General features: G+C 42.9%; 1 protein-coding gene across 1 annotated transcript; it reads right to left on the reverse strand.

Moving 5' to 3' along the window:
• Positions 1–486: 486 nt before the first annotated feature.
• On the reverse strand, positions 487–23,928 carry LOC109882386 (aristaless-related homeobox protein-like). The gene is made up of 5 exons (XM_020474485.2): positions 23,581–23,928; positions 22,573–23,149; positions 18,188–18,233; positions 13,345–13,658; positions 487–2,201 (listed from the first exon to the last, which is right to left on the reverse strand). Exons 1-5 carry the CDS (start codon positions 23,765–23,767, stop codon positions 1,937–1,939), a joined length of 1,389 nt encoding a protein of 462 aa, XP_020330074.1. The 5' UTR covers positions 23,768–23,928; the 3' UTR covers positions 487–1,936.
• Positions 23,929–24,113: the final 185 nt, after the last annotated feature.

Raw genomic sequence — 24,113 nt, forward strand, 5'->3', positions numbered from 1 at the left:
AAGAGGGCCCCGGATAAAGTGGACGATCTAATTGAAAACCCCTCGCCTTTGTCGCCCGTTTCACATGTGGGGATTCTGCTCATGAATATATGGGTCTGTATTTTGTCAACTCGGCTGGAGAGACTTTCAGTTGGCCTGTCCAGTGTGGCCAGCCACCATACAAATGAGACCGGTAGCGCTATACTCCCGTTCTCAGTTCCTCACATTAACAACTTAATTATCTTCTCCTCTGGTGAGCCTCTCTCTTTTTTTTCTCAATTAATTTGGAAAACAATTAACATGCATTTTGGACCTAATTTCCAAACGACTTTTCAAAATTCACATGAATGTTAAATAATATGAACATTCATGAATTTACAGAATGGAATCATACAATTCTTTTGATTTGAAGCATTCATAAACCTCGGTCTATCTATATCATTTCTAAATATATGCAATACTTAAAACGTCAGTTTCTTCATAACACTTTTATTAATAGTTCTATAATTCTATTTCACATGTTTAAAATGGCTTGCTTTTGTCAGGTCTATAATGGATTGAAATAATAATCTAAGCAATATTTAATTTCACCACTCATTTATTAAATTATGTTTTTTTTTCTATCTATTATTAAACCAGGAAATGTACAATCACTTTAACAATAAAAAAAACTCCTGCCCTGTTGGGAACATCTTTCCATGACACCCTGCACTCAATCTATTGGGGAACAGTTTTGACATAAATTATAATGTAAAAACCTATGATAGCTCATAACCATGGGGGACCTCTAAGGGCCACGGCTAAATCCATACAACTTTACACCAAGTGCAACTTCTCAAGCATGGTCTCTTTTCAAATATGTTTTGAAAATTATGTTTTTGTTAGTTTTCCCCCCTCATTTTTTTACAATAACATTTACACCAGTTTACTCAGTTTTCTCAGTTCAGCCATAAGAGACACTGGATATAATCTAAAATGTACCTAATTTGTCCATAAATTAAAACTCAATTTGCTGAAAGGCTGACAATTATATTTTATTTACTCCAAAATGATCAATCATGTGCTGCTTAATGATGTTGGGAACTGAAAAGGAAGACAGAAGAACAAACTTGATGCAGGTTAGATTGAGCCAGTAGGTTCAGGTTGGGTTGCAGAGTAGGACAGGAAGGTCTGTGGACAGGTTGCTTTGGCTTGGATGTAGACCTCAGACTCTGCTTTGGCACTGGGTTCACGTGGTCCACTGAATCAACTGTTTTTAGTTCTGGTTCTTGTTCTTGCTCTTTCTCTGGACTCGAGAAAGCGTGTGTGTGTGTGTGTGTCCGTGTCCGTGTCCAAGCAGCAGGTGTCATGGAGTTGACCCCCCTGAGTTCGTAGTTTTTAATTTGACACAAAAAAGTGGACTTAGTGAAACAGGAAGCATGAGCTAGAGAAGGGGTTAACACAGTATGGAGGTTCGTTGGTGTGTGTGTGTCAGGGGGATTCTTGGTGAAATGGATCTATAGCTAAGGAATAAGTTCAATCAGGAGACCTGGAGGGGTGATGATGATGATGCTCTCTCACACACAAACACACGCATGAACACACACACACACACACACACACACACACACACACACACACACACACACACACACACACACACACACACACACACACACACACACACACACACACACACACACACACACACACACACACACACACACACACACACACACACACACACACACACACACACACACACAGCGCTCCGGTTTGCCAGTGCTCTTTGAATTTGGTTGTGCTTTTTGTTTGGGGCTAAGAATTATGGGGAAGGGGTGGGGAAGTTAGAAGATCAGAGGTTAGAGATAAGGGTTGGATCCACCCACCACACCACTCCAGAGGTATGAGAGGTAAGAGGGGGACAGGTGAGGGACAAAAGCCCAGGAGAGAGAGAAAAGGTTGGGATAACAGCTATTCAGCACACCTCCTTCCCTGGAGCTCTGCTGGGCAGGATGTGGATCTGGGTGATCTGGGCAGAGTGCTCTTTAGCCTTCAGCCTTAGAGCTGCAATACTGGATGCTCTGCGGTCTGCTGCAGCCGAGGAAGAGGGCGATGGGGAGGAGGAAGGGTCAGAGAGGACCGGGGGAGGGATGGAGGGAGTCTTGATGGACGGGGCAGGCTGGCTGAGGAGTGCAGCAACGGTGGATGCACTGGTCAGAGGGCCCATACTGGAGAAGATCCTGAGAGAGAGTGAGGGGGGGGGGTGAGGGAGAAGACTGTTAGACCAGATTGTGATCACCAGCATTTTTACACCAGCGCAAATGAATAAAAAAAGGCGATAAGGAGAGGAAGCGCCTTAAACTATTGAGATACTCATGTTTCGGGTGTGTATTTCTGTTTTGGCACTTCGGGTACACGTGTTTGGAGTGTGTATGTCTGTTTTGGCACTTCAGGTAACAGCTTGTGTATCAACATCACACTCAGCTAATTACTGTCAATACTGACAAGGCAGAGTGATAATGTGTCTAATGCCATGTACACGGCAGGGTAGCCTAGTGGTTAGAGCGTTGGACTAGTAACTGGAAGGTTGCAAGTTCAAACCCCTGAGCTGACAAGGTACAAATCTTTCGTTCTGCCCCTGAACAGGCAGTTAACCCACTGTTCCTAGGCCGTCATTGAAAATACGAATTTGTTCTTAACTGACTTGCCTAGTTAAATAAAGGTAAAATAAATAAAACACACACACACACAGTCTCATGAGCCACATTAAGGGCTGTAAACTAGCACACTTCCATCTTACTGAAACCAACAAAGGTAGATGTCAGGGGTGCCTGTCAAATAAAATAAAATAAAAATGTATTGGTCTTGTACACGGATTTGCAGGTGCAGGGAAATGTTCTTGTTTCTAGCTCCAACAGTGTAGTAGTACCGAGCAATACAATACACACATAATGAAAAAAGTTAAACATTTACGAAGTTAAGAAATATCAGAACGAGCCATGTCAGTGTCCTGTATATGTACAGTAACAGTCAAAAGTTTGGACACACCTAATCATTCAACGGATTTTCCTTATTTGTACTATTCTCTACATTGTAGAATAATAGTGAAGATGTGAAAACTATGAAATAACACATACGGAATCATGTAGTAACCAAAAAAGTGTTAAACAAATCAAAATATATTTTATATTTGAGATTCTTCAAAGTAGCCACCCTTTGCCTTGAGGACAGCTTTGCACACTCTTGGCATTCTTTCAACCAGCTTCACCTGGAATGCTTTTCCAACGGTCTTGAAGTAGTTCCCACATATGCTGAGCACTTGTTGGCTGCTTTTCCTTCACTCTGCGGTCCAACTCATCCCAAACCATCTCAATTGAGTTGAGGTCGGGTGATTGTGGAGGCCAGGTCATCTGATGCAGCACTCCATCACTCTCCTTCTTGGTAAAATAGCCCTTACACAGCCTGGATGTGTTTTGGGTCATTGTCCTGTTGAAAAACAAATGATAGTCCCACTAAGTGCAAACCAGATGGGATGGCGTATCGCTACAGAATGCTGTGGTAGCCATGCTGGTTAAGTGGGCCTTAAATTCTAAATAAATGGATGGTGTATCAATACAGGCATCCTTCCTAACTCAGTTGCCGGAGAGGAAGGAAACCACTTAGGGATTTCACCATAACGCCAATGGTGAATTTAAAACATTTACAGAGTTTAATGGCTGTGATAGGAGAAAACTGTGTAGTTACTCCACAATACTAACCTAACTGACAGAGTGAAAAGAAGGAAGCCTGCACAGATACAAATATGTAAAAACATGGATCCTGTTTGCAACAAGGCACGAAAGTAATACTGCAAAAAATGTGGCAAAGCAATTCACTTTTTGTCCTGAATACAAAGTATTACGTTTGGGGAAAATCCAATGAAACACATTACTGAGTACCGCTTCAAGAATAGTGGTGACTGCATCATGTTATGGGTATGCTTGTAATCGTTAAGGACTTTTTCAGGATAAAAAGAAACAGAATGGAGCTAAGCACAGGCAAAATCCTAGAGGGAAACTTGGTTTAGTCTTCTTTCCACCATACACTATGAGATTAATTCACCTTTCAACAGGGCAATAACCTAAAACATAAAGCCAAATCTACACTGGAGTTGCTGACCAAGAAGACAGTGAATGTTCCTGAGTGGCCGAGTTACAGTTTTGACTTAAATCTACTTGTAAATCTATGGCAAGACCTGAAAATGGTTGTCTGGCAATGATCAACAACCAATTTGACAGAGCTTGAAGGATTTTGAAAAGAATAATGGGCAAATGTTGCACACTCCGGGTGGGGAAAGCTTTTAGAGATTTACCCAGAAAGACTCACAGCTGCAATCACTGACAAAGATGCTTCTACAAAGTATCGGGTGTGACTATTTATGTAAATGAGATATTTCTGTATTTAAGTTTCAATACATTTGCAAAAAATGTTAAAAACATGTTTTCACTTTGTCATTATGGGGTATTGTGTGTAGATGGGTGAGAAGAAAAATATATTTAATTCATTTTGAATTCAAGCTATAACAACAAAATGTCAAGAAGTATGAATACTTTCTTGAAGGCTCTGTACATATAAAGCGGGTGAAAACAGCATGACTAGAACACAGTATATACATACATACATATATACATACATAATATAAGTCTGGAACATGTCTTTAATGGTGTGTATAGACATTATGGACGGATGTGTACAGCAGCAGTTATATAGGATGAGCCATGACTAGAACACAGTATATACATACAGTATAAAGTGGGTAAAACAGTATGTAAACGTTATTAAAGTGAACAGTGTTCAATGACTATGTACAGTGGGGTCAACAAGTATTTGATACACTGCCGATTTTGCAGGTTTTCCTACTTACAAAGCATGTAGAGGTCTGTAATTTTTATCATAGGTACACTTCAACTGTGACAGACGGAATCTAAAACAAAAATCCAGAAAATCACATTGTATGATTTTTAAGTACTTAATTTGCATTTTATTGCATGACATAAGTATTTGATCACCAACCAACCAGTAAGAATTCTGGCTCTCACAGACCTGTTAGTTTTTCTTTAAGAATCCCTCCTGATCTCCACTCATTACCTGTATTAACTGCACCTGTTTGAACTCGTTACCTGTATAAAAGACACCTGTCCACACACTCAATCAAACAGACTCCAATCTCTCCACGATGGCCAAGACCAGAGAGCTGTGTAAATGACATCAGGGATACAATTATAGACCTGCACAAGGCTGGGATGGGCTACAGGACAATGAGCAAGCAGCTTGGTGAGAAGGCAACAACTGTTGGCGCAATTATTATAAAATGGAAGAAGTTCAAGATGATGGTCAATCATCCTCGGTCTGGGGCTCCATGCAAGATCTCACCTCGGGGGCATCAATGATCATGAGGAAGGTGAGGGATCAGCCCAGAATTACACGGCAGGACCTGGTCAATGACCTGAAGAGAGCTGGGACCACAGTCTCAAAGAAAACCCTTAGTAACACACTACACCGTCATGGATTAAAATCCTGCAGTGCACGCAAGGTCCCCCTGCTCAAGCCAGCGCATGTCCAGGCCAGTCTGAAGTTTGCCAATGACCATCTGGATGATCCAGAGGAGGAAGGTCATGTGGTCTGATGAGACAAAAATAGAGCTTTTTGGTCTAAACTCCACTCGCCGTGTTTGGAGGAAGAAGAAGGATGAGTACAACCCCAAGACCACCATCCCAACCGTGAAGCATGGAGGTGGAAACATCATTCTTTGGGGATGCTTTTCTGCAAAGGGGACAGGACGACTGCACCGTATTGAGGGGAGGATGGATGGGGCCATGTATCGCGAGATCGTGGCCAACAACCTCCTTCCCTCAGTAAGAGCATTGAAGATGGGTCGTGGCTGGGTCTTCCAGCATGACAACGACCCGAAACACACAGCCAGGGCAACTAAGGAGTGGCTCCGTAAGAAGCATCTCAAGGTCCTGGAGTGGCCTATCCAGTCTCCAGACCTGAACCCAATAGAAAATCTTTGGAGGGAGCTGAAAGTCCGTATTGCCCAGCGAGAGCCCCGAAACCTGAAGGATCAGGAGAAGGTCTGTATGGAGGAGTGGGCCAAAATCCCTGCTGCAGTGTGTGCAAACCTGGTCAAGAACTACAGGAAACATATGATCTCTGTAATTGCAAACAAAGGTTTCTATACCAAATATTAAGTTCTGCTTTTCTGATGTATCAAATACTTATGTCATGCAATAAAATGCAAATTAATTACTTAAAAATGTGATTTTCTGGATTTTTGTTTTAGATTCCGCCTCTCACAGTTGAAGTGTACCTATCATAAAAATGACAGACCTCTACATGCTTTGTAAGTAGGAAAACCTGCAAAATCGGCAGTGTATCAAATACTTGTTCTCCCCACTGTACATAGGGCAGAAGTCTCTAAGGTGCAGGGTAGAGTACCGTGTGGTAACCGGCTAGTAACAGTGACTAAGGTGCAGGGTAGAGTACCGTGTGGTAACCGGCTAGTAACAGTGACTAAGGTGCAGGGTAGAGTACCGTGTGGTAACCGGCTAGTAACAGTGACTAAGGTTCAGGGTAGAGTACCGTGTGGTAACCGGCTAGTAACAGTGACTAAGGTTCAGGGTAGAGTACCGTGTGGTAACCGGCTAGTAACAGTGACTAAGGTGCAGGGTAGAGTACCGTGTGGTAACCGGCTAGTAACAGTGACTAAGGTTCAGGGTAGAGTACCGTGTGGTAATCGGCTAGTAACAGTGACTAAGGTTCAGAGTAGAGTACCGTGTGGTAACCGGCTAGTAACAGTGACTAAGGTTCAGAGTAGAGTACCGTGTGGTAATCGGCTAGTAACAGTGACTAAGGTGCAGGGTAGAGTACCGTGTGGTAACCGGCTAGTAACAGTGACTAAGGTTCAGGGTAGAGTACCGTGTGGTAACCGGCTAGTAACAGTGACTAAGGTTCAGGGTAGAGTACCGTGTGGTAACCGGCTAGTAACAGTGACTAAGGTGCAGGGTAGAGTACCGTGTGGTAACCGGCTAGTAACAGTGACTAAGGTTCAGGGTAGAGTACCGTGTGGTAACCGGCTAGTAACAGTGACTAAGGTTCAGGGTAGAGTACCGTGTGGTAACCGGCTAGTAACAGTGACTAAGGTTCAGGGTAGAGTACCGTGTGGTAACCGGCTAGTAACAGTGACTAAGGTTCAGGGTAGAGTACCGTGTGGTAACCGGCTAGTAACAGTGACTAAGGTTCAGGGTAGAGTACCGTGTGGTAACCGGCTAGTAACAGTGACTAAGGTTCAGGGTAGAGTACCGTGTGGTAACCGGCTAGTAACAGTGACTAAGGTTCAGGGTAGAGTACCGTGTGGTAACCGGCTAGTAACAGTGACTAAGGTTCAGGGTAGAGTACCGTGTGGTAACCGGCTAGTAACAGTGACTAAGGTTCAGGGTAGAGTACCGTGTGGTAACCGGCTAGTAACAGTGACTAAGGTTCAGGGTAGAGTACCGTGTGGTAACCGGCTAGTAACAGTGACTAAGGTTCAGGGTAGAGTACCGTGTGGTAACCGGCTAGTAACAGTGACTAAGGTGCAGGGTAGAGTACCGTGTGGTAACCGGCTAGTAACAGTGACTAAGGTTCAGAGTAGAGTACCGTGTGGTAACCGGCTAGTAACAGTGACTAAGGTTCAGGGTAGAGTACCGTGTGGTAACCGGCTAGTAACAGTGACTAAGGTGCAGGGTAGAGTACCGTGTGGTAACCGGCTAGTAACAGTGACTAAGGTTCAGGGTAGAGTACCGTGTGGTAACCGGCTAGTAACAGTGACTAAGGTTCAGGGTAGAGTACCGTGTGGTAACCGGCTAGTAACAGTGACTAAGGTTCAGGGTAGAGTACCGTGTGGTAACCGGCTAGTAACAGTGACTAAGGTGCAGGGTAGAGTACCGTGTGGTAACCGGCTAGTAACAGTGACTAAGGTGCAGGGTAGAGTACCGTGTGGTAACCGGCTAGTAACAGTGACTAAGGTTCAGGGTAGAGTACCGTGTGGTAACCGGCTAGTAACAGTGACTAAGGTGCAGGGTAGAGTACCGTGTGGTAACCGGCTAGTAACAGTGACTAAGGTTCAGGGTAGAGTACCGTGTGGTAACCGGCTAGTAACAGTGACTAAGGTTCAGGGTAGAGTACCGTGTGGTAACCGGCTAGTAACAGTGACTAAGGTTCAGGGTAGAGTACCGTGTGGTAACCGGCTAGTAACAGTGACTAAGGTTCAGGGTAGAGTACCGTGTGGTAACCGGCTAGTAACAGTGACTAAGGTTCAGAGTAGGGTACTTTTTCTTTTGCGACTGTTTGATTTGGATTTGCATTTTTAATTGGTTGCAAGGTAACCAATGAAATTGGTTTACCTGGTGACGTTTGTTTCCCGATTTTCTTTACATTTTTCCTATCATGATTTAAACAGTAATGTGCAATTGACCAAAAATCAACAAACATTCTGAAGAGGAAACAACCAATATAAGCATTGTCTTTATGTAGCCGTTAGCGCCACTAATGCCAGTGATGATGCTGATGATAATGCTAATGATGATGCTAATGCTAATGATGATGAGAATGATGATGCTAATGCTGGTGATAATGTTAATGCTAATGCTAATGCTAGCCTCTCGTCCATACAGAAATAAATAAAGTCAATAAAAAACAAGCTACTACATCAGAAAGCATGATTTGGTGACAGAGGATGAACTTGGGATTGTTTTAAGTCGCATTGCCTAAAGTCAGAAGGGCCCGCAATTTGGACAGTGTGCTAGGCAAATACCACATATATAATTGTTGAGTTGCGACTGTCAGCCCCATCCACGTTGATGCTCTCTCTGCTGTCTCCTGTAGTCCACTATCAGCTCCTGTATATTGTTGACATTGAGAGGTTATTTTCCTTGCACCACTCTGCCAGTGCTTTCACCTCCCTGTAGGCTGTCTCGTCGCTGTTGGTATTCAGGCCTGCCACTGTTGTGTCAACAGCAAACTTAATGATTGAGTTGGAGACGTGCGGTGCTGAGCACGGACCTTTGTGGGGACCCTGTGTTGAGGATCAGCAACGGCGGACCTGTTGTTGCCTACCTTCAACATCTGGGATTAGAACATCAGAAAGTCTAGGACCAAGGTGCATAGGGCGGGGATCAGAGCCAGGGCCCTGAGCTTTGTGATGAGCTTGGATGGCACTCTGGTGTTGAGGGCTGAGCTGTAGTCAATGAAAAGCGTTCTTACACAGGTAGACAGTCCTTATGAGCAGCGGGGGGCCACGTCAGTGGCTCAATGTTGTTTTCCACAAAGTGGAATAGTAAGGATTTAAGGTAATATTATGGGTAGAGGACAGTACTGGTGTGAGTTAGTGTTCTAGAGGACAGTACAGGTGTGAGGTGGTGTTGAAGAGGACAGTACAGGTGTGAGGTGGTATTATAGAGGACAGTACAGGTGTGAGGTGGTATTATAGGTAGAGGACAGTACAGGTGTGAGGTGGTATTATAGGTAGAGGACAGTACAGGTGTGAGGTGGTATTATAGAGGACAGTACAGGTGTGAGGTGGTATTATAGAGGACAATACAGGTGTGAGGTGGTGTTATAGGTAGAGGACAGTACAGGTGTGAGGTGGTGTTGAAGAGGACAGTACAGGTGTGAGGTGGTGTTGAAGAGGACAGTACAGGTGTGACGTGGTGTTATAGAGGACAGTACAGGTGTGAGGTGGTTTTGAAGAGGACAGTACAGGTGTGAGGTGGTATTATAGGTAGAGGACAGTACAGGTGTGAGGTGGTTTTGAAGAGGACAGTTCAGGTGTGAGGTGGTATTATAGGTAGAGGACAGTACAGGTGTGAGGTGGTGTTATAGAGGACAGTACAGGTGTGAGGTGGTATTATAGGTAGAGGACAGTACAGGTGTGAGTTAGTGTTCTAGAGGACAGTACAGGTGTGAGGTGGTGTTGAAGAGGACAGTACAGGTGTGAGGTGGTGTTGAAGAGGACAGTACAGATGTGAGGTGGTGTTATAGGTAGAGCACAGTACAGGTGTGAGGTGGTGTTGAAGAGGACAGTACAGGTGTGAGGTGGTGTTATAGTGGACAGTACAGGTGTGAGGTGGAGATAAAAAGGACAGTACAGGTGTGAGGTGGAGATAAAAAGGACAGTACAGGTGTGAGGTGGTTTTATAGAGGAAGGTACAGGTGTGTCCTTATGAGCAGAGGGGGGCCACGTCAGTGGCTCAATGTTGTTTTCCACAAAGTGGAATAGTAAGGATGATTATGGATGCTGACGGTCACTAGTGTGAGGTGAAGTTATAGAGGACAGTACAGGTGTGAGGTAATATTATAGGTAGAGGACAGTACAGGTGTGAGGTAATATTATAGGTAGAGGACAGTACAGGTGTGAGGTGGTGTTATAGAGGACAGTACAGGTGTGAGGTGGTGTTATAGAGGACAGTACAGGTGTGAGGTGGTATTATAGGTAGAGGACAGTACAGGTGTGAGGTAATATTATAGGTAGAGGACAGTACAGGTGTGAGGTGGTGTTATAGAGGACAGTACAGGTGTGAGGTGGTGTTATAGAGGACAGTACAGGTGTGAGGTGGTATTATAGGTAGAGGACAGTACAGGTGTGAGGTGGTATTATAGCTGGAGGACAGTACAGGTGTGAGGTGATATTATAGGTAGAGGACAGTACAGGTGTGAGGTGGTATTATAGCTGGAGGACAGTACAGGTGTGAGGTGGTGTTATAGTGGACAGTACAGGTGTGAGGTGGTGTTATAGTGGACAGTACAGGTGTGAGGTGGTGTTATAGGTAGAGGACAGTACAGACGTGAGGTGGTGTTATAGTGGACAGTACAGGTGTGAGGTGATATTATAGAGGACAGTACAGGTGTGAGGTGGTATTATAGGTAGAGGACAGTACAGGTGTGAGGTGATATTATAGGGGACAGTACAGGTGTGAGGTGGTGTTACAGGTAGAGGACAGTACAGGTGTGAGGTGGTGTTATAGTGGACAGTACAGGTGTGAGGTGGTGTTGAAGAGGACAGTACAGGTGTGAGGTGGTGTTGAAGAGGAAAGTACAGGTGTGAGGTGGTGTTATAGAGGACAGTACAGGTGTGAGGTGGTGTTATAGGTAGAGGACAGTACAGGTGTGAGGTGGTGTTATAGAGGACAGTACAGGTGTGAGGTGGTATTATAGGTAGAGGACAGTACAGGTGTGAGTTAGTGTTATAGAGGACAGTACAGGTGTGAGGTGGTGTTGAAGAGGACAGTACAGGTGTGAGGTGGTGTTGAAGAGGACAGTACAGGTGTGAGGTGGTATTATAGGCAGAAGACTGTACATGTGTGAGGTGTTGTTATTGAGGACAGTACAGGTGTGAGGTGGTGTTATAGAAGACAGTACAGGTGTGAGGTGGTGTTGAAGAGGACAGTACAGGTGTGAGGTGGTGTTATAGAGGACAGTACAGGTGTGAGGTGGTGTTATAGAGGACAGTACAGGTGTGAGGTGGTGTTATAGAGGACAATACAGGTGTGAGGTGGTATTATAGGTAGAGGACAGTACAGGTGTGAGGTGGTATTATAGTAGAGGACAGTACAGGTGTGAGGTGGTATTATAGGTAGAGGACAGTACAGGTGTGAGGTGGTATTATAGGTAGAGGACAGTACAGGTGTGAGGTGGTGTTATAGAGGACAGTACAGGTGTGAGGTGGTATTATAGAGGACAATACAGGTGTGAGGTGGTATTATAGGTAGAGGACAGTACAGGTGTGATTTAGTGTTATAGAGGACAGTACAGGTGTGAGGTGGTGTTGAAGAGGACAGTACAGGTGTGAGGTGGTGTTATAGAGGACAGTACAGGTGTGTGGTGGTGTTGACGAGGTCGGTACAGGTGTGAGGTGGTGTTATAGAGGACAGTACAGGTGTGAGGTGGTGTTGAAGAGGACAGTACAGGTGTGAGGTGGTGTTATAGAGGACAATACAGGTGTGAGGTGGTGTTATAGGTAGAGCACAGTACAGGTGTGAGGTGGTGTTATAGAGGACAGTACAGGTGTTAGGTGGTATTATAGGTAGAGGACAGTACAGGTGTGAGGTGGTATTATAGGTAGAGGACAGTACAGGTGTGAGGTGGTGTTATAGAGGACAGTACAGGTGTGAGGTGGTATTATAGGTAGAGGACAGTACAGGTGTGAGGTGGTATTATAGGTAGAGGACAGTACAGGTGTGAGGTTGTGTTATAGGTAGAGGACAGTTCAGGTGTGAGGTGGTATTACAGGTAGAGGACAGTACAGGTGTGAGGTGGTGTTATAGAGGACAGTACAGGTGTGAGGTGGTATTATAGGTAGAGGACAGTACAGGTGTGAGGTGGTGTTATAGAGGACAGTACAGGTGTGAGGTGGTATTATAGGTAGAGGACAGTACAGGTGTGAGGTGGTGTTATAGAGGACAGTACAGGTGTGAGGTGGTATTATAGGTAGAGGACAGTACAGGTGTGAGGTGGTGTTATAGAGGACAGTACAGGTGTGAGGTGGTATTATAGGTAGAGGACAGTACAGGTGTGAGGTGGTATTATAGAGGACAGTACAGGTGTGAGGTGGTATTATAGGTAGAGGACAGTACAGGTGTGAGGTGGTGTTATAGAGGACAGTACAGGTGTGAGGTGGTATTATAGGTAGAGGACAGTACAGGTGTGAGTTAGTTATAGAGGACAGTACTGGTGTGAGGTGGTATTATAGGTAGAGGACAGTACAGCTGTGAGGTGGTATTATAGGTAGAGGACAGTTCAGGTGTGAGGTCGTATTACAGGTAGAGGACAGTACAGGTGTGAGGTGGTGTTATAGAGGACAGTACAGGTGTGAGGTGGTGTTGAAGAGGACAGTACAGGTGTGAGGTGGTGTTATAGGTAGAGGACAGTACAGGTGTGAGGTGGTATTATAGGTAGAGGACAGTACAGGTGTGAGGTGGTATTATAGGTAGAGGACAGTACAGGTGTGAGGTGGTGTTATAGAGGACAGTACAGGTGTGAGGTGGTATTATAGGTAGAGGACAGTACAGGTGTGAGGTGGTGTTATAGAGGACAGTACAGGTGTGCGGTGGTGTTATAGAGGACAGTACAGGTGTTAGGTGGCATTATAGGTAGAATATAATTAATTGGCAGATTTCTCCTGTTGACCTGGATGGAATTATGTGATCCTTCCTTAACCCATAGGAATCCCCACCCAATTATTATTGTTATAAACAGTTAAAATCCTCAATGACGCTGCCCGTGCTATTATTTGTTTTTGATCTCGAGTCCTCTGTCTATATCTATGGGTATACAGGGTTACGTAGGTAGAGGTACCTATTATCTCACCTGCCGAAGGTGGGCCCGATGAAGGTGGGGTGACGGAACATGGCAGCTGCACCCAGGAATGTTCCAAGGCCCAGCGGTGTCCCTTGCTGCTGGGCCGAGTGGTTGCTATGGTGAGGAGCTAGACCAGGAAACGCGGCGGTCCAGGCAGACTCCAGGGCGGGGTGGTGGTGCGTGGAGAAGGGACCCCCATCCAGGTAGTGGCTGAGGGGGTGCGTGGCAGACAGGGGCCCAGGGAAAGGGTGGCCAGGGGGGTATGTCTGGACACCTGCCTTCTCACGCTTACGCCACTTAGCACGACGATTCTGAAACCACACCTGTGGAAAGAGAGTGGGAGTGAGGTCAGAGGTCAGAGGTTAGCTAGAACATATAGGCCTCATGTAATTATGTAGGTTTAGTTTCCGTAGATTGAGTGAAGGGCATAGAATACTCTGTAAATCTTTTCCCTGCTAAAATGTACAGTATTATACCAGCAGCAGAGTTGCCAGCTTAAGTCTGTCATTTTTCTTACCAGCAGAGATGCTGTAACATACACTCACCGTGCAGATTATTGGACATTTGTATTTATTAGGTACACCACCCTGTTCACTAGAATGGGTCGCTTCCGACAGTCCCTTGGCTGTGTCTTGTTAATTTAAGCAGACAGACAGGCATCGAGGCATTCAGTTACTGTTTCATTGACTATTAGAATGGGCAAAACCAGTGACCTAAGAGACGTTGAGCGCGGTATGATCATCGTCTCCAGGCACGCCGGATCCAGTATCTCAGAAACGTCCGGCTTCCTGAGCTTTTCACGCACAACAGTGTCTAGGGTTGACTGAGAACGGTGCGACAAACAAAAAACATCAAGTCAGCGGCAGTCCTGTGGGCGAGAACAGCTGGTTGATGAGAGAGGTTCGAAGGAGAATGGCAAGAGTCGTGCTAACAGGCGGGCTACAAACAGACAAATAACGGCGCAGTACAACAGTGGTGTGCAGAACGGCATCACGGAAAGCACAACTCGTCAATCCTAGTGCACGGATTGGTTCTTGCAGTAGACGCCCACACCGGGTTCCACTTCTATCAGCTAAAAACAACAAGAAGCCGGCTCCAGTGGGCACACGATCACCAACACTGGACAATTGAGGAGTGGAAAAACATTACCTGGATCATGACAGTGAGTTCAGTTTACTAGAGTGGCCTGGTCAGTCCCCAGACCTCAACTCAATAGAGCATAATGGGATGACATGGGACAGGCTGTTGGCAGCATGAAGGCAACTTGATACAACACCGGTGCACTGGCATTCTCGTTAGGTTTAGTGGCTCATGAGTACGGCCCACAATTTAGTTTAGAGGTATGTGTAAAGTGTGATATATGTTAATATATGGTAATATATGGGTCATATCTTTTGAACTGATAGAATCAAGACACTTGTCTGTAGTAATGGTGAAAACATACCTGTCAATTATTATCAGGGTGATGTTTTTCTGTCTCACTGCAAGACATTTACGAGCAATTTAGAGCAGACCGAAATGGCTTGTGTCAACTTCAGCTAGCTAACGTTAACTAGCTAACATTAGCTAGCTAGCTGGGTTAGCTAGCTGGGTTAGCTAGCTAGCTGGGTTAGCTAGCTGGGTTAGCTAGCTGGGTTAGCTAGCTAGCTGGGTTAGCTAATAAAACATGCAGTAATTGAATGTTGGCAAGCAATAAAGTTACTTATAAACAAGTCAAGGCACCTACCCAGCAGCTGCTGAAAATATTTTTCCACTTCAAGAAGATACACTATATATACAAAAGTATGTGGACCCCTCTTCAAATTAGGGGATTTGGCAGTTTCAGCCACACGCTTTGTTGACAGGTGTATAAAATCAAGGACACAGCCATGCAATCTCCATAGACAAACATTGGCAGTAGAATGGCGTGGACTGAAGATCTCAGTGACCTTTAACGTCGCACCGTCATAGGATGCCACCTTTCGAACAAGTCAGTTCGTCAAATTCCTGCCCTGCTAGAGCTGCCCCGGTCAACTGTAAGTGCTGTTATTGAGAAATGAAAAAACATCTAGGAGCAACAACGACTAAGCCGCAAAGTGGTAGGCCACACAATCTCACAGAGTAGGACCGAGTAGCGAGTACAAATGGTTTGTCCTCAGTTACAACACTCACTACTGAGGTTCAATCTGCTTCTGGAAGCGACATCAGCACAAGAACTGTTCGGGCCCCTCAGTTCCAGTGAAGGGACATCTTAATGCTACCGCATACAATGACATTCTAGACGGCCCTGTGCTTCCAAATTTTGTGGCAACAGTTTGGGGAAGGGCCTTTCGAGGTTTGTTGATATTGTCGAGAACTTGACAGGCCTGCACAGAGCCCTGACCTCAACCCCATCGATCACCTTAGGGATTAATTGGAACACCAACTGCGAACCAGGCCTAATCACCCAGCATCAGTGCCTGACCTCCCTCATGCTCTTGTGGCTGAAATGAAGAAAGTCCCGGCAGCAATATTCCAACATCTAGTGGAAAGCCTTCCCAGAAAAGTTGTGGCTGTTATAGCAGCAAAGGCGAGATCAACTTCATATTAATGCCCATGATTTTGGGAATGGGATGTTCGACGAGCACGTGCCCACATACGTTTGGCTATGTAGTGTACGTGGTGACATAAATTTGTTTGGAATCCAGGGAAACCCTCTGACACATTGACCCTGATCCGGCGGAAGTTCCTGTGTAAACGGAAGATCCCATCTCCCAGTCGATGAGGTAACAAACAAGCGGAAAGTCAGCGGTAATTACACGTGCACTAAAACCCGCGTGCCCTCTCGGTCAGTTAGTTTAAAGTTAACTAATTAAAATCAGTTCACCCTGCAGTCTAACTGAGAGACTGAGATCGGTGTGGCACACGGTAATTAAGAATTGCGTTCACAAAAGGTGGGGAGAATAACGGCTGAACAGAGTCCAATAGCAATTAGACTAATGCGCTTTAAATTAAATTCTTCAAAATGTGGAACAAGTCATACCCAAAGAATATTTAACTTTCCCACGCCCCTCCCCCTTTCCCACGCCCTCCCCCTTTCCTAGTTTGAGACAGGAGTCTACAAATGTCAACAGTAAGAGAAAGTGAACGATATTAGCCCTGGACACACACACACGCTATTCCCGTTGAAAGTGTTTAGCATTACATGGCCCCTCGGGAATTTATGAGTTTTTATCACCTCCCGATGCGCCCGTTAAGTGCCTTGTTCACCGACAGTTCTGCGAGGGGACATCTGTTGTTTTATACCGGCTATAACCCCAGACGGAGCATCGCCGTGTTTGAACTGTCTCTTTGGTTATGAGCCCCGGGCCAAGCCACGCTCTCAATGGATAGATGGGATAGGAGGGGGAGAGAAAAGGGGGAGGGGTAAAGGGGGAGCAAACACCTTTAATGGTCTCTCTCATTGGCTCCAAGTGCAAAGCATCGGTTCAATGAGTCTCTATTGCAATCACAAAATGGGAAATCAAATAACATTATCCCAGCCACCCTTCTGCCCTTCTCTGTCTCTCTCCATCTCCATCTCTCTCTCTCACTCCCTCTCTCTCTCTCTTTCTCTCTCTGTCTCTCTCTCTCTCTTTCTCTCTCTGTCTCTCTCTCTCTCTCTCTCTCTCTCTCTCTCTGTCTCTCTCTTTCTCTCTCTCTCTCTCTCTGTCTCTCTCCATCTCCATCTCCCCCTCCCTCTCTCTCTCTCACTCCCTCTCCACCTCTTATACCTTTCTCTCTCTCTCTCTCTCTTTCTCTCTCTCTCTCTGTCTCTCTCTCTCTCTCAATTTCAATTCATTGTAAAGTGCTTTATTGTCAAAGCAAATGAAATAGATAATATACAAAAGTGAAATAAACAATTAAAAAATAACAGTTAACATTACACTTACAAAAGTTCCAAAAGAATAAAGACATTTCAAATGTCATATTATGTGTATATACAGTGTTGTAATGATGTGCAAATAGTCTCTCTCTCACTCTCTGTCCCTCTCCCTCTCCCCTATCTCATTCCCGCAATGGGAATTCAAACACAATTTTCTCCCTGAGAATAGCCCATGTTTGCTCTCACGCTAAGTGCGCTTTTATAAATCGTCCGTATCCGCTTAATTGCCGTTAAAACGTCCCTTGGCGCATGTAATAACTTCCAATAACAGGAAGGAGCTTCGCTACGCAGCGATTGGGGTCATTTAACACATTTTGGGTTAATAAATCACTCAGACTCTCATAAAGACTTTTCTCCGGCTACTGTCTGGTAAAGGTGAGGCGGCAGGTAGCCTAATGGTTAGAGCGTTGGACTTGTTGCAAGAGATGACAAGGTACAAATCGGTTGTTCTGCCCCTGAACAAGGCAGTTAACCCACTGTTCCTAGGCCGTCATTGAAAATAAGAATTTCTTCTTAACTGACTTGCCCAGTTAAATAAAAAGGTTAAAAAAAAACATTTATAAAAAGGTCTGAATTGTAGCCTGGTGCATCATTTCAACAAAAATATATAAATAATAATGTAAGCATATTGGAAATAAAAAATAATTATAGACTTTGTATAAGTATTATTCTATAGTCTATGAAGGTATGTAAATCTGAATATGCTTTTAAATTATGCTATAGGCCTACATTGTATAAATGTGCATCGGGTGTTTTATTTGAATTATTATAACATAAACTAGAACAGACCAATAATAAAGAGGGTATTATTTCATCTTATTCTAAGTGGTACTGTTCTTTAAATTCGTTTCTAATGTGGTAGCCTATATATTTCAATTACCCATTTGAAATGTGTAAGTGTTAAGGCGTTTTAGTTGAAAGCGACAGACAGCCATAATTGCAGCAATAAAACGTTAAAAGGCCACTTACTTGCACGCGCGCCTCGGTCAGATCCAGCCGCATCGCAAGCTCCTCTCTGAAAAGGCAGGAAAATAGGTTACCTTTTGTGACCGAAAACTAGGCTGTTTTTTTTCATCTTCTGTCCTAGCCCCACTGGTAACAATACAAGAAAATAGTTATTTTTCAGACATGGAAAACCCACAGCGAAATGAAGGTCCTTTGTGCTATTTTCCCTGCGAAGGTTTGAGAGAAATTGTCGGGTTGATTGTATTGTAATCTGTCTTTTCTTCGCCATAATAGCTCCCTTATACAACGGGTTTTCTTTAGAGTCAATGGAAATACTGCTATCCAAACTTTTACAAAGACATCGAGTGCTTGGCTGAAAGAGAAGTCCATAGGCTGCACACATTGATTACCACAATTTCGCCTTAAAAACAATGAACGCACATAGATACAGAAACATGGATCAACAATAACCTATGTATTATTTGCTTCATGATGCCAGTGTTAAAATAATATTTTTTTAAATCGATTACTCCATTGTTTAAAACGTCACATGTTCCATTCACCATCTTAAATGTGTCCTATAGATGATTCACCTTGCTGAAAGCGATTGGCTAACAGAATCCACCTGCCTGTCTGATATGTCTATCCACCTGCCTGTCTGATATATATATAGTTGATATTTATATAGTTTATATATATATAGTTGATATATATATAGTTGATATATATATAGTTGATATATATATAGTTGATATATATATATATAGTTGATATATATATATATAGTTGATATATATATATATAGTTGATATATATATAGTTTATATTTATATAGTTGATATATATATATATAGTTGATATATATATAGTTGATATATATATAGTTGATATATATATAGTTGATATATATATATATAGTTGATATATATATATATAGTTGATATATATATATATAGTTGATATATATATAGTTTATATTTATATAGTTGATATATATATAGTTGATATATATATAGTTGATATATATATAGTTGATATATATATAGTTGATATATATATAGTTGATATATATATATAGTTGATATATATATAGTTGATATATATATAGTTGATATATATATAGTTGATATATATATATATAGTTGATATATATATAGTTGATATATATATAGTTGATATATATATATATAGTTGATATATATATAGTTGATATATATATAGTTGATATATATATAGTTGATATATATATAGTTTATATATATATAGTTTATATATATATAGTTTATATATATATAGTTGATATATATATATATAGTTTATATATATATAGTTGATATATATATAGTTAATATATATATAGTTTATATATATATAGTTTATATATATATAGTTGATATATATATATAGTTTATATATATAGAGTTGATATATATATAGTTGATATATATATATATAGTTGATATATATATAGTTGATATATATATATAGTTGATATATATATATAGTTTATATATATATAGTTTATATATATATAGTTGATATATATATAGTTGATATATATATATATAGTTTATATATATATAGTTTATATATATATAGTTTATATATATATAGTTTATATATATATAGTTATATATATATAGTTGATATATATATAGTTGATATATATATATATAGTTGATATATATATATAGTTTATATATATATAGTTGATATATATATAGTTGATATATATATATATAGTTTATATATATATAGTTGATATATATATAGTTGATATATATATAGTTGATATATATATAGTTGATATATATATAGTTTATATATATATATGGATGGATGGGAATTAATTTTGTCTGACATTCTGAATCCTGTTGTAAATGCACCACTGAATAGTAATATTACATTATGTAATAGTATACAACTATAATAAGAGAAATGTCATCTCAAATCTAAATATTCAAAGCTACATGTTCATGGGGTCCTGAAAACCCATAGGTTAGCTAAATATATTTGTTTTAGAGAACAATATTAGGCTTTCATGTTTGGCTGAAAAAAAAATAGATATATTTGAAATTCACCTCTATACATTTAATTGCATCAAAAAATAAATAGCACCAACTCATTTATGTCCACAAAAAAAACACTCATCTAGACCAGCCTAAGCAGTGACTCACTCATCTAGACCAGCCTAAGCAGTGACTCACTCATCTAGACCAGCCTAAGCATTGACTCACTCATCTAGACCAGCCTAAGCAGTGACTCACTCATCTAGACCAGCCTAAGCATTGACTCACTCATCTAGACCAGCCTAAGCAGTGACTCACTCACCTAGACCAGCCTAAGCAGTGACTCACTCACCTAGACCAGCCTAAGCAGTGACTCACTCACCTAGACCAGCCTAAGCAGTGACTCACTCATCTAGACCAGCCTAAGCAGTGACTCACTCATCTAGACCAGCCTAAGCAGTGACTCACTCATCTAGACCAGCCTAAGCATTGACTCACTCATCTAGACCAGCCTAAGCAGTGACTCACTCACCTAGACCAGCCTAAGCAGTGACTCACTCACCTAGACCAGCCTAAGCAGTGACTCACTCACCTAGACCAGCCTAAGCAGTGACTCACTCATCTAGACCAGCCTAAGCATTGACTCACTCATCTAGACCAGCCTAAGCAGTGACTCACTCATCTAGACCAGCCTAAGCAGTGACTCACTCATCTAGACCAGCCTAAGCATTGACTCACTCATCTAGACCAGCCTAAGCAGTGACTCACTCATCTAGACCAGCCTAAGCAGTGACTCACTCACCTAGACCAGCCTAAGCAGTGACTCACTCATCTAGACCAGCCTAAGCATTGACTCACTCATCTAGACCAGCCTAAGCAGTGACTCACTCATCTAGACCAGCCTAAGCATTGACTCACTCATCTAGACCAGCCTAAGCATTGACTCACTCATCTAGACCAGCCTAAGCAGTGACTCACTCACCTAGACCAGCCTAAGCAGTGACTCACTCATCTAGACCAGCCTAAGCAGTGACTCACTCATCTAGACCAGCCTAAGCAGTGACTCACTCATCTAGACCAGCCTAAGCAGTGACTCACTCATCTAGACCAGCCTAAGCAGTGACTCACTCATCTAGACCAGCCTAAGCAGTGACTCACTCATCTAGACCAGCCTAAGCAGTGACTCACTCACCGTTCGTTAATGAAGCTTCATTCGAAAAACTGATTTGCCTTGCGTGAAAGTCAGTAACAGGTGGATTTGTGTAGACTTGCTCGAATTGTATGTGTTTTCCCTCTAGATGCGTAGCCTGCACCAGCTAATGGAGGGAAACAACGGAGTTGAGGTGCGCATCACCGTGTGTGTGTGTGTGTGTGTGTGTGTGTGTGTGTGTGTGTGTGTGTGTGTGTGTGTGTGTGTGTGTGTGTGTGTGTGTGTGTGTGTGTGTGTGTGTGTGTGTGTGTGTGTGTGTGTGTGTGTGTGCGTGCTGTACCCTTGCGCTTGGGCAGGCCCAGAAACGTAATTTGCGTTGAATAGAACAACATTACGCACACGGTAAATCGAGCTGCAACCAGTTTATTTTCCCTTCGAGAATAATATCCATATCGTCGACAACAAAGAGACGAGGTAAATGTGACAAAACGGTTTGGTGTTCCCACTTTGGGCCTTATGTAGTAAGACCCGGGTTCGGCTGGACCGTATACCTGTCAATGCGCCAGTGTCAAATTACAGACGGGCTGAAATACGTTATCAGTGGATAAACAATTGACTGTTTTCTACAAACAAACAAAAATATAATAATAATAATAATATTAATGGTATGATGATAAAGGGTTTTAATGTCGTTACCCCAGACATATCTAGATTAAAATATGCATCAGAAATTATAACTTGCAGGCCAGGTTTATGCATGAATTGATCTCATGTCCAACCCAATCTCACACTCAGTTCGTGCAAATATGTAAAAAAATGAATATACACCAGCTTTGTGAAATTCTTTCACAATTTTCGGAGATATATGTTTGCCTCTGATATTTCTATCTCAGGCCCTGTAAAGATAAAACAATGTTATTTTTATACCAACTTGAATTACTATTATTATTGTTATCATTATTATAACAGCCTACTGCTACTTGCTGTTCGTTGAACTTACATAGCCTACACGATACATTGTAAGGTGAAATAGAAACTTCTATCCAAATCGTGTATTTAAAGAAATGTTATGAGACTTTGTTGGGTTACATTGTTGTATGTACGTTGAATAAATGATTTCGTTCATATGAATAATTGAGTTTGTGCTGTAGCCTGGTTGACAGTGTGTTACTGTTCTCTTGCCCACTCCTACACGTTTTTGGCTTGACAATGACAACCAACACCAAACAGCCATTGGACTGTGACTGTACCTGGTGAAGACGTCGGGGTAGTGTGTCTTCCGGAAAGCCTTCTCCAGCTCCTCCAGCTGATAGCTGGTGAATGTAGTCCTGTATCTTCTTTGCTTGCGTTTTAGCATCCCTTCGTCCGAGTCACTGCCTGCCGACAGACACACGCTGTCCTCGCCGTCCCTCACGTCTCCATCCCCGGCGTGGATGCTCTCCCTCTCCTCGTCCTTCGGGGAGAGACCCATCGCCTCCCCACAGATCTCCTCTTCTTTCCCCGCGTCCTCGAACTTCATCAGCCCTAGTCTCAGCCCGGGTCCATCCTCCGGCACACCAGCGGGGCTTTGACCTCCCTCTCCCCGGCTTAGGGACGCGTTCTCCCGGTATGACTTGCTCCGGCTAATGCTCACCTGTGGAGCCTGGTTGATTTTGAGACTCTCGCAGGCTTGGTCCACCAGAAGCCTTTCCCTATCCAATTTCTCATCGAGGTCCTGAACTAAAACCCGTCCGTGGTCCAGGTACTTCCCGCCTGGTCCGTAGAGTCGGCGCAGCTTTGGTGGAAGGTGCATGTCTGTGTCTGTTGATAGGTGGTCTTTAGTTGAGCCTATAGGGAGGGTGACAGAAGTATGGATAGGTTGAAGCGACATGTGTCAACAGGCCTGCCCATTGTTCAACGCAAAGCTTCGCACAAGGCATCATTGATAATGTTCGAATAGACTTGAACATGTATAATTTCTGTCTACAGTTTCATGCACCTTAGAGTATGTATATCGTATTGACGATAAAGTTTACTTTTGGTCTCTGAAAAAGTGCTTAAAAGTGACAAATATCCTATTTTCAACACAGTCACACAACCTCAGACACTCTCGGTTCTGATGGACCCAATTCTGTCGATGGTTTATTAACATGTTAATGACACACACCGTATTGCCTATATTCAACACCAAAAATGTTTTCCCGGAACATGTAGCAAACCTTTCCCCAGATGGAAAGCCATTGCATGTTTTCATGAACGTTTAGCGGTGGTTGTCTTACCTTCGATCTGCTTGTAGTCCTCCTGTCTCCCGGGTAGAGCTGTCAAACTTTGCGCCCCTATCAGCCTGACTTTACAGGGGCTCCGTCGGCCCAGAATACTGTCGATGCAGTAGGAAGAGAGCAGAGTGAGCGGTTTACTCTTACTGTCTCCCCGGTCGTGGATATCTTCTTCGAATTGACTAGTCATTTTTGATCCGTTTAGCGAAACACTTAGTTGGAAGTAGCCTAAATGTATTTCTCACTTACTAATTCACTCACTAACTTACTCATTCAACCTCTCTCGCTCTCTCGCTCTATCTTTTCTTCTCTCTGTCTGTCGCTCCGAGATCGTTCCTCACTCTCCCTCTCTCTCCCTACCCAACCTTTAATTAAAGACACCGTTGGCTGGCTCTCAAGCTCCGCTATCTGCTTGCTCACATTGACGTGTGTTATAGCGTCACTGATTGGTTCATGTGTAGGGGAAAGAGCAGCTTTATATATTTTTGTATATTAAGGTAATTTTGGAGAAACGGGGGAAAGCTCGCGATGGAACC

The sequence above is a fragment of the Oncorhynchus kisutch genome, linkage group LG11 (genome assembly GCF_002021735.2).
Source record: "Oncorhynchus kisutch isolate 150728-3 linkage group LG11, Okis_V2, whole genome shotgun sequence".
Classification (NCBI taxonomy): domain Eukaryota; kingdom Metazoa; phylum Chordata; class Actinopteri; order Salmoniformes; family Salmonidae; genus Oncorhynchus; species Oncorhynchus kisutch.

Coding starts and splice junctions, on each gene's coding strand:
- LOC109882386 (XM_020474485.2), bottom strand. CDS start 23,767: ATGACTAGTCAATTCGAAGAAGATATCCACGACCGGGGAGACAGTAAG. Junction 18,234..22,572: donor TACCCCGACGTCTTCACCAG/GTACAGTCACAG, acceptor CTGCCTTTTCAG/AGAGGAGCTTGCGATGCGGC. Junction 13,659..18,187: donor TGACCGAGGCGCGCGTGCAA/GTAAGTGGCCTT, acceptor CTCTTTCCACAG/GTGTGGTTTCAGAATCGTCG.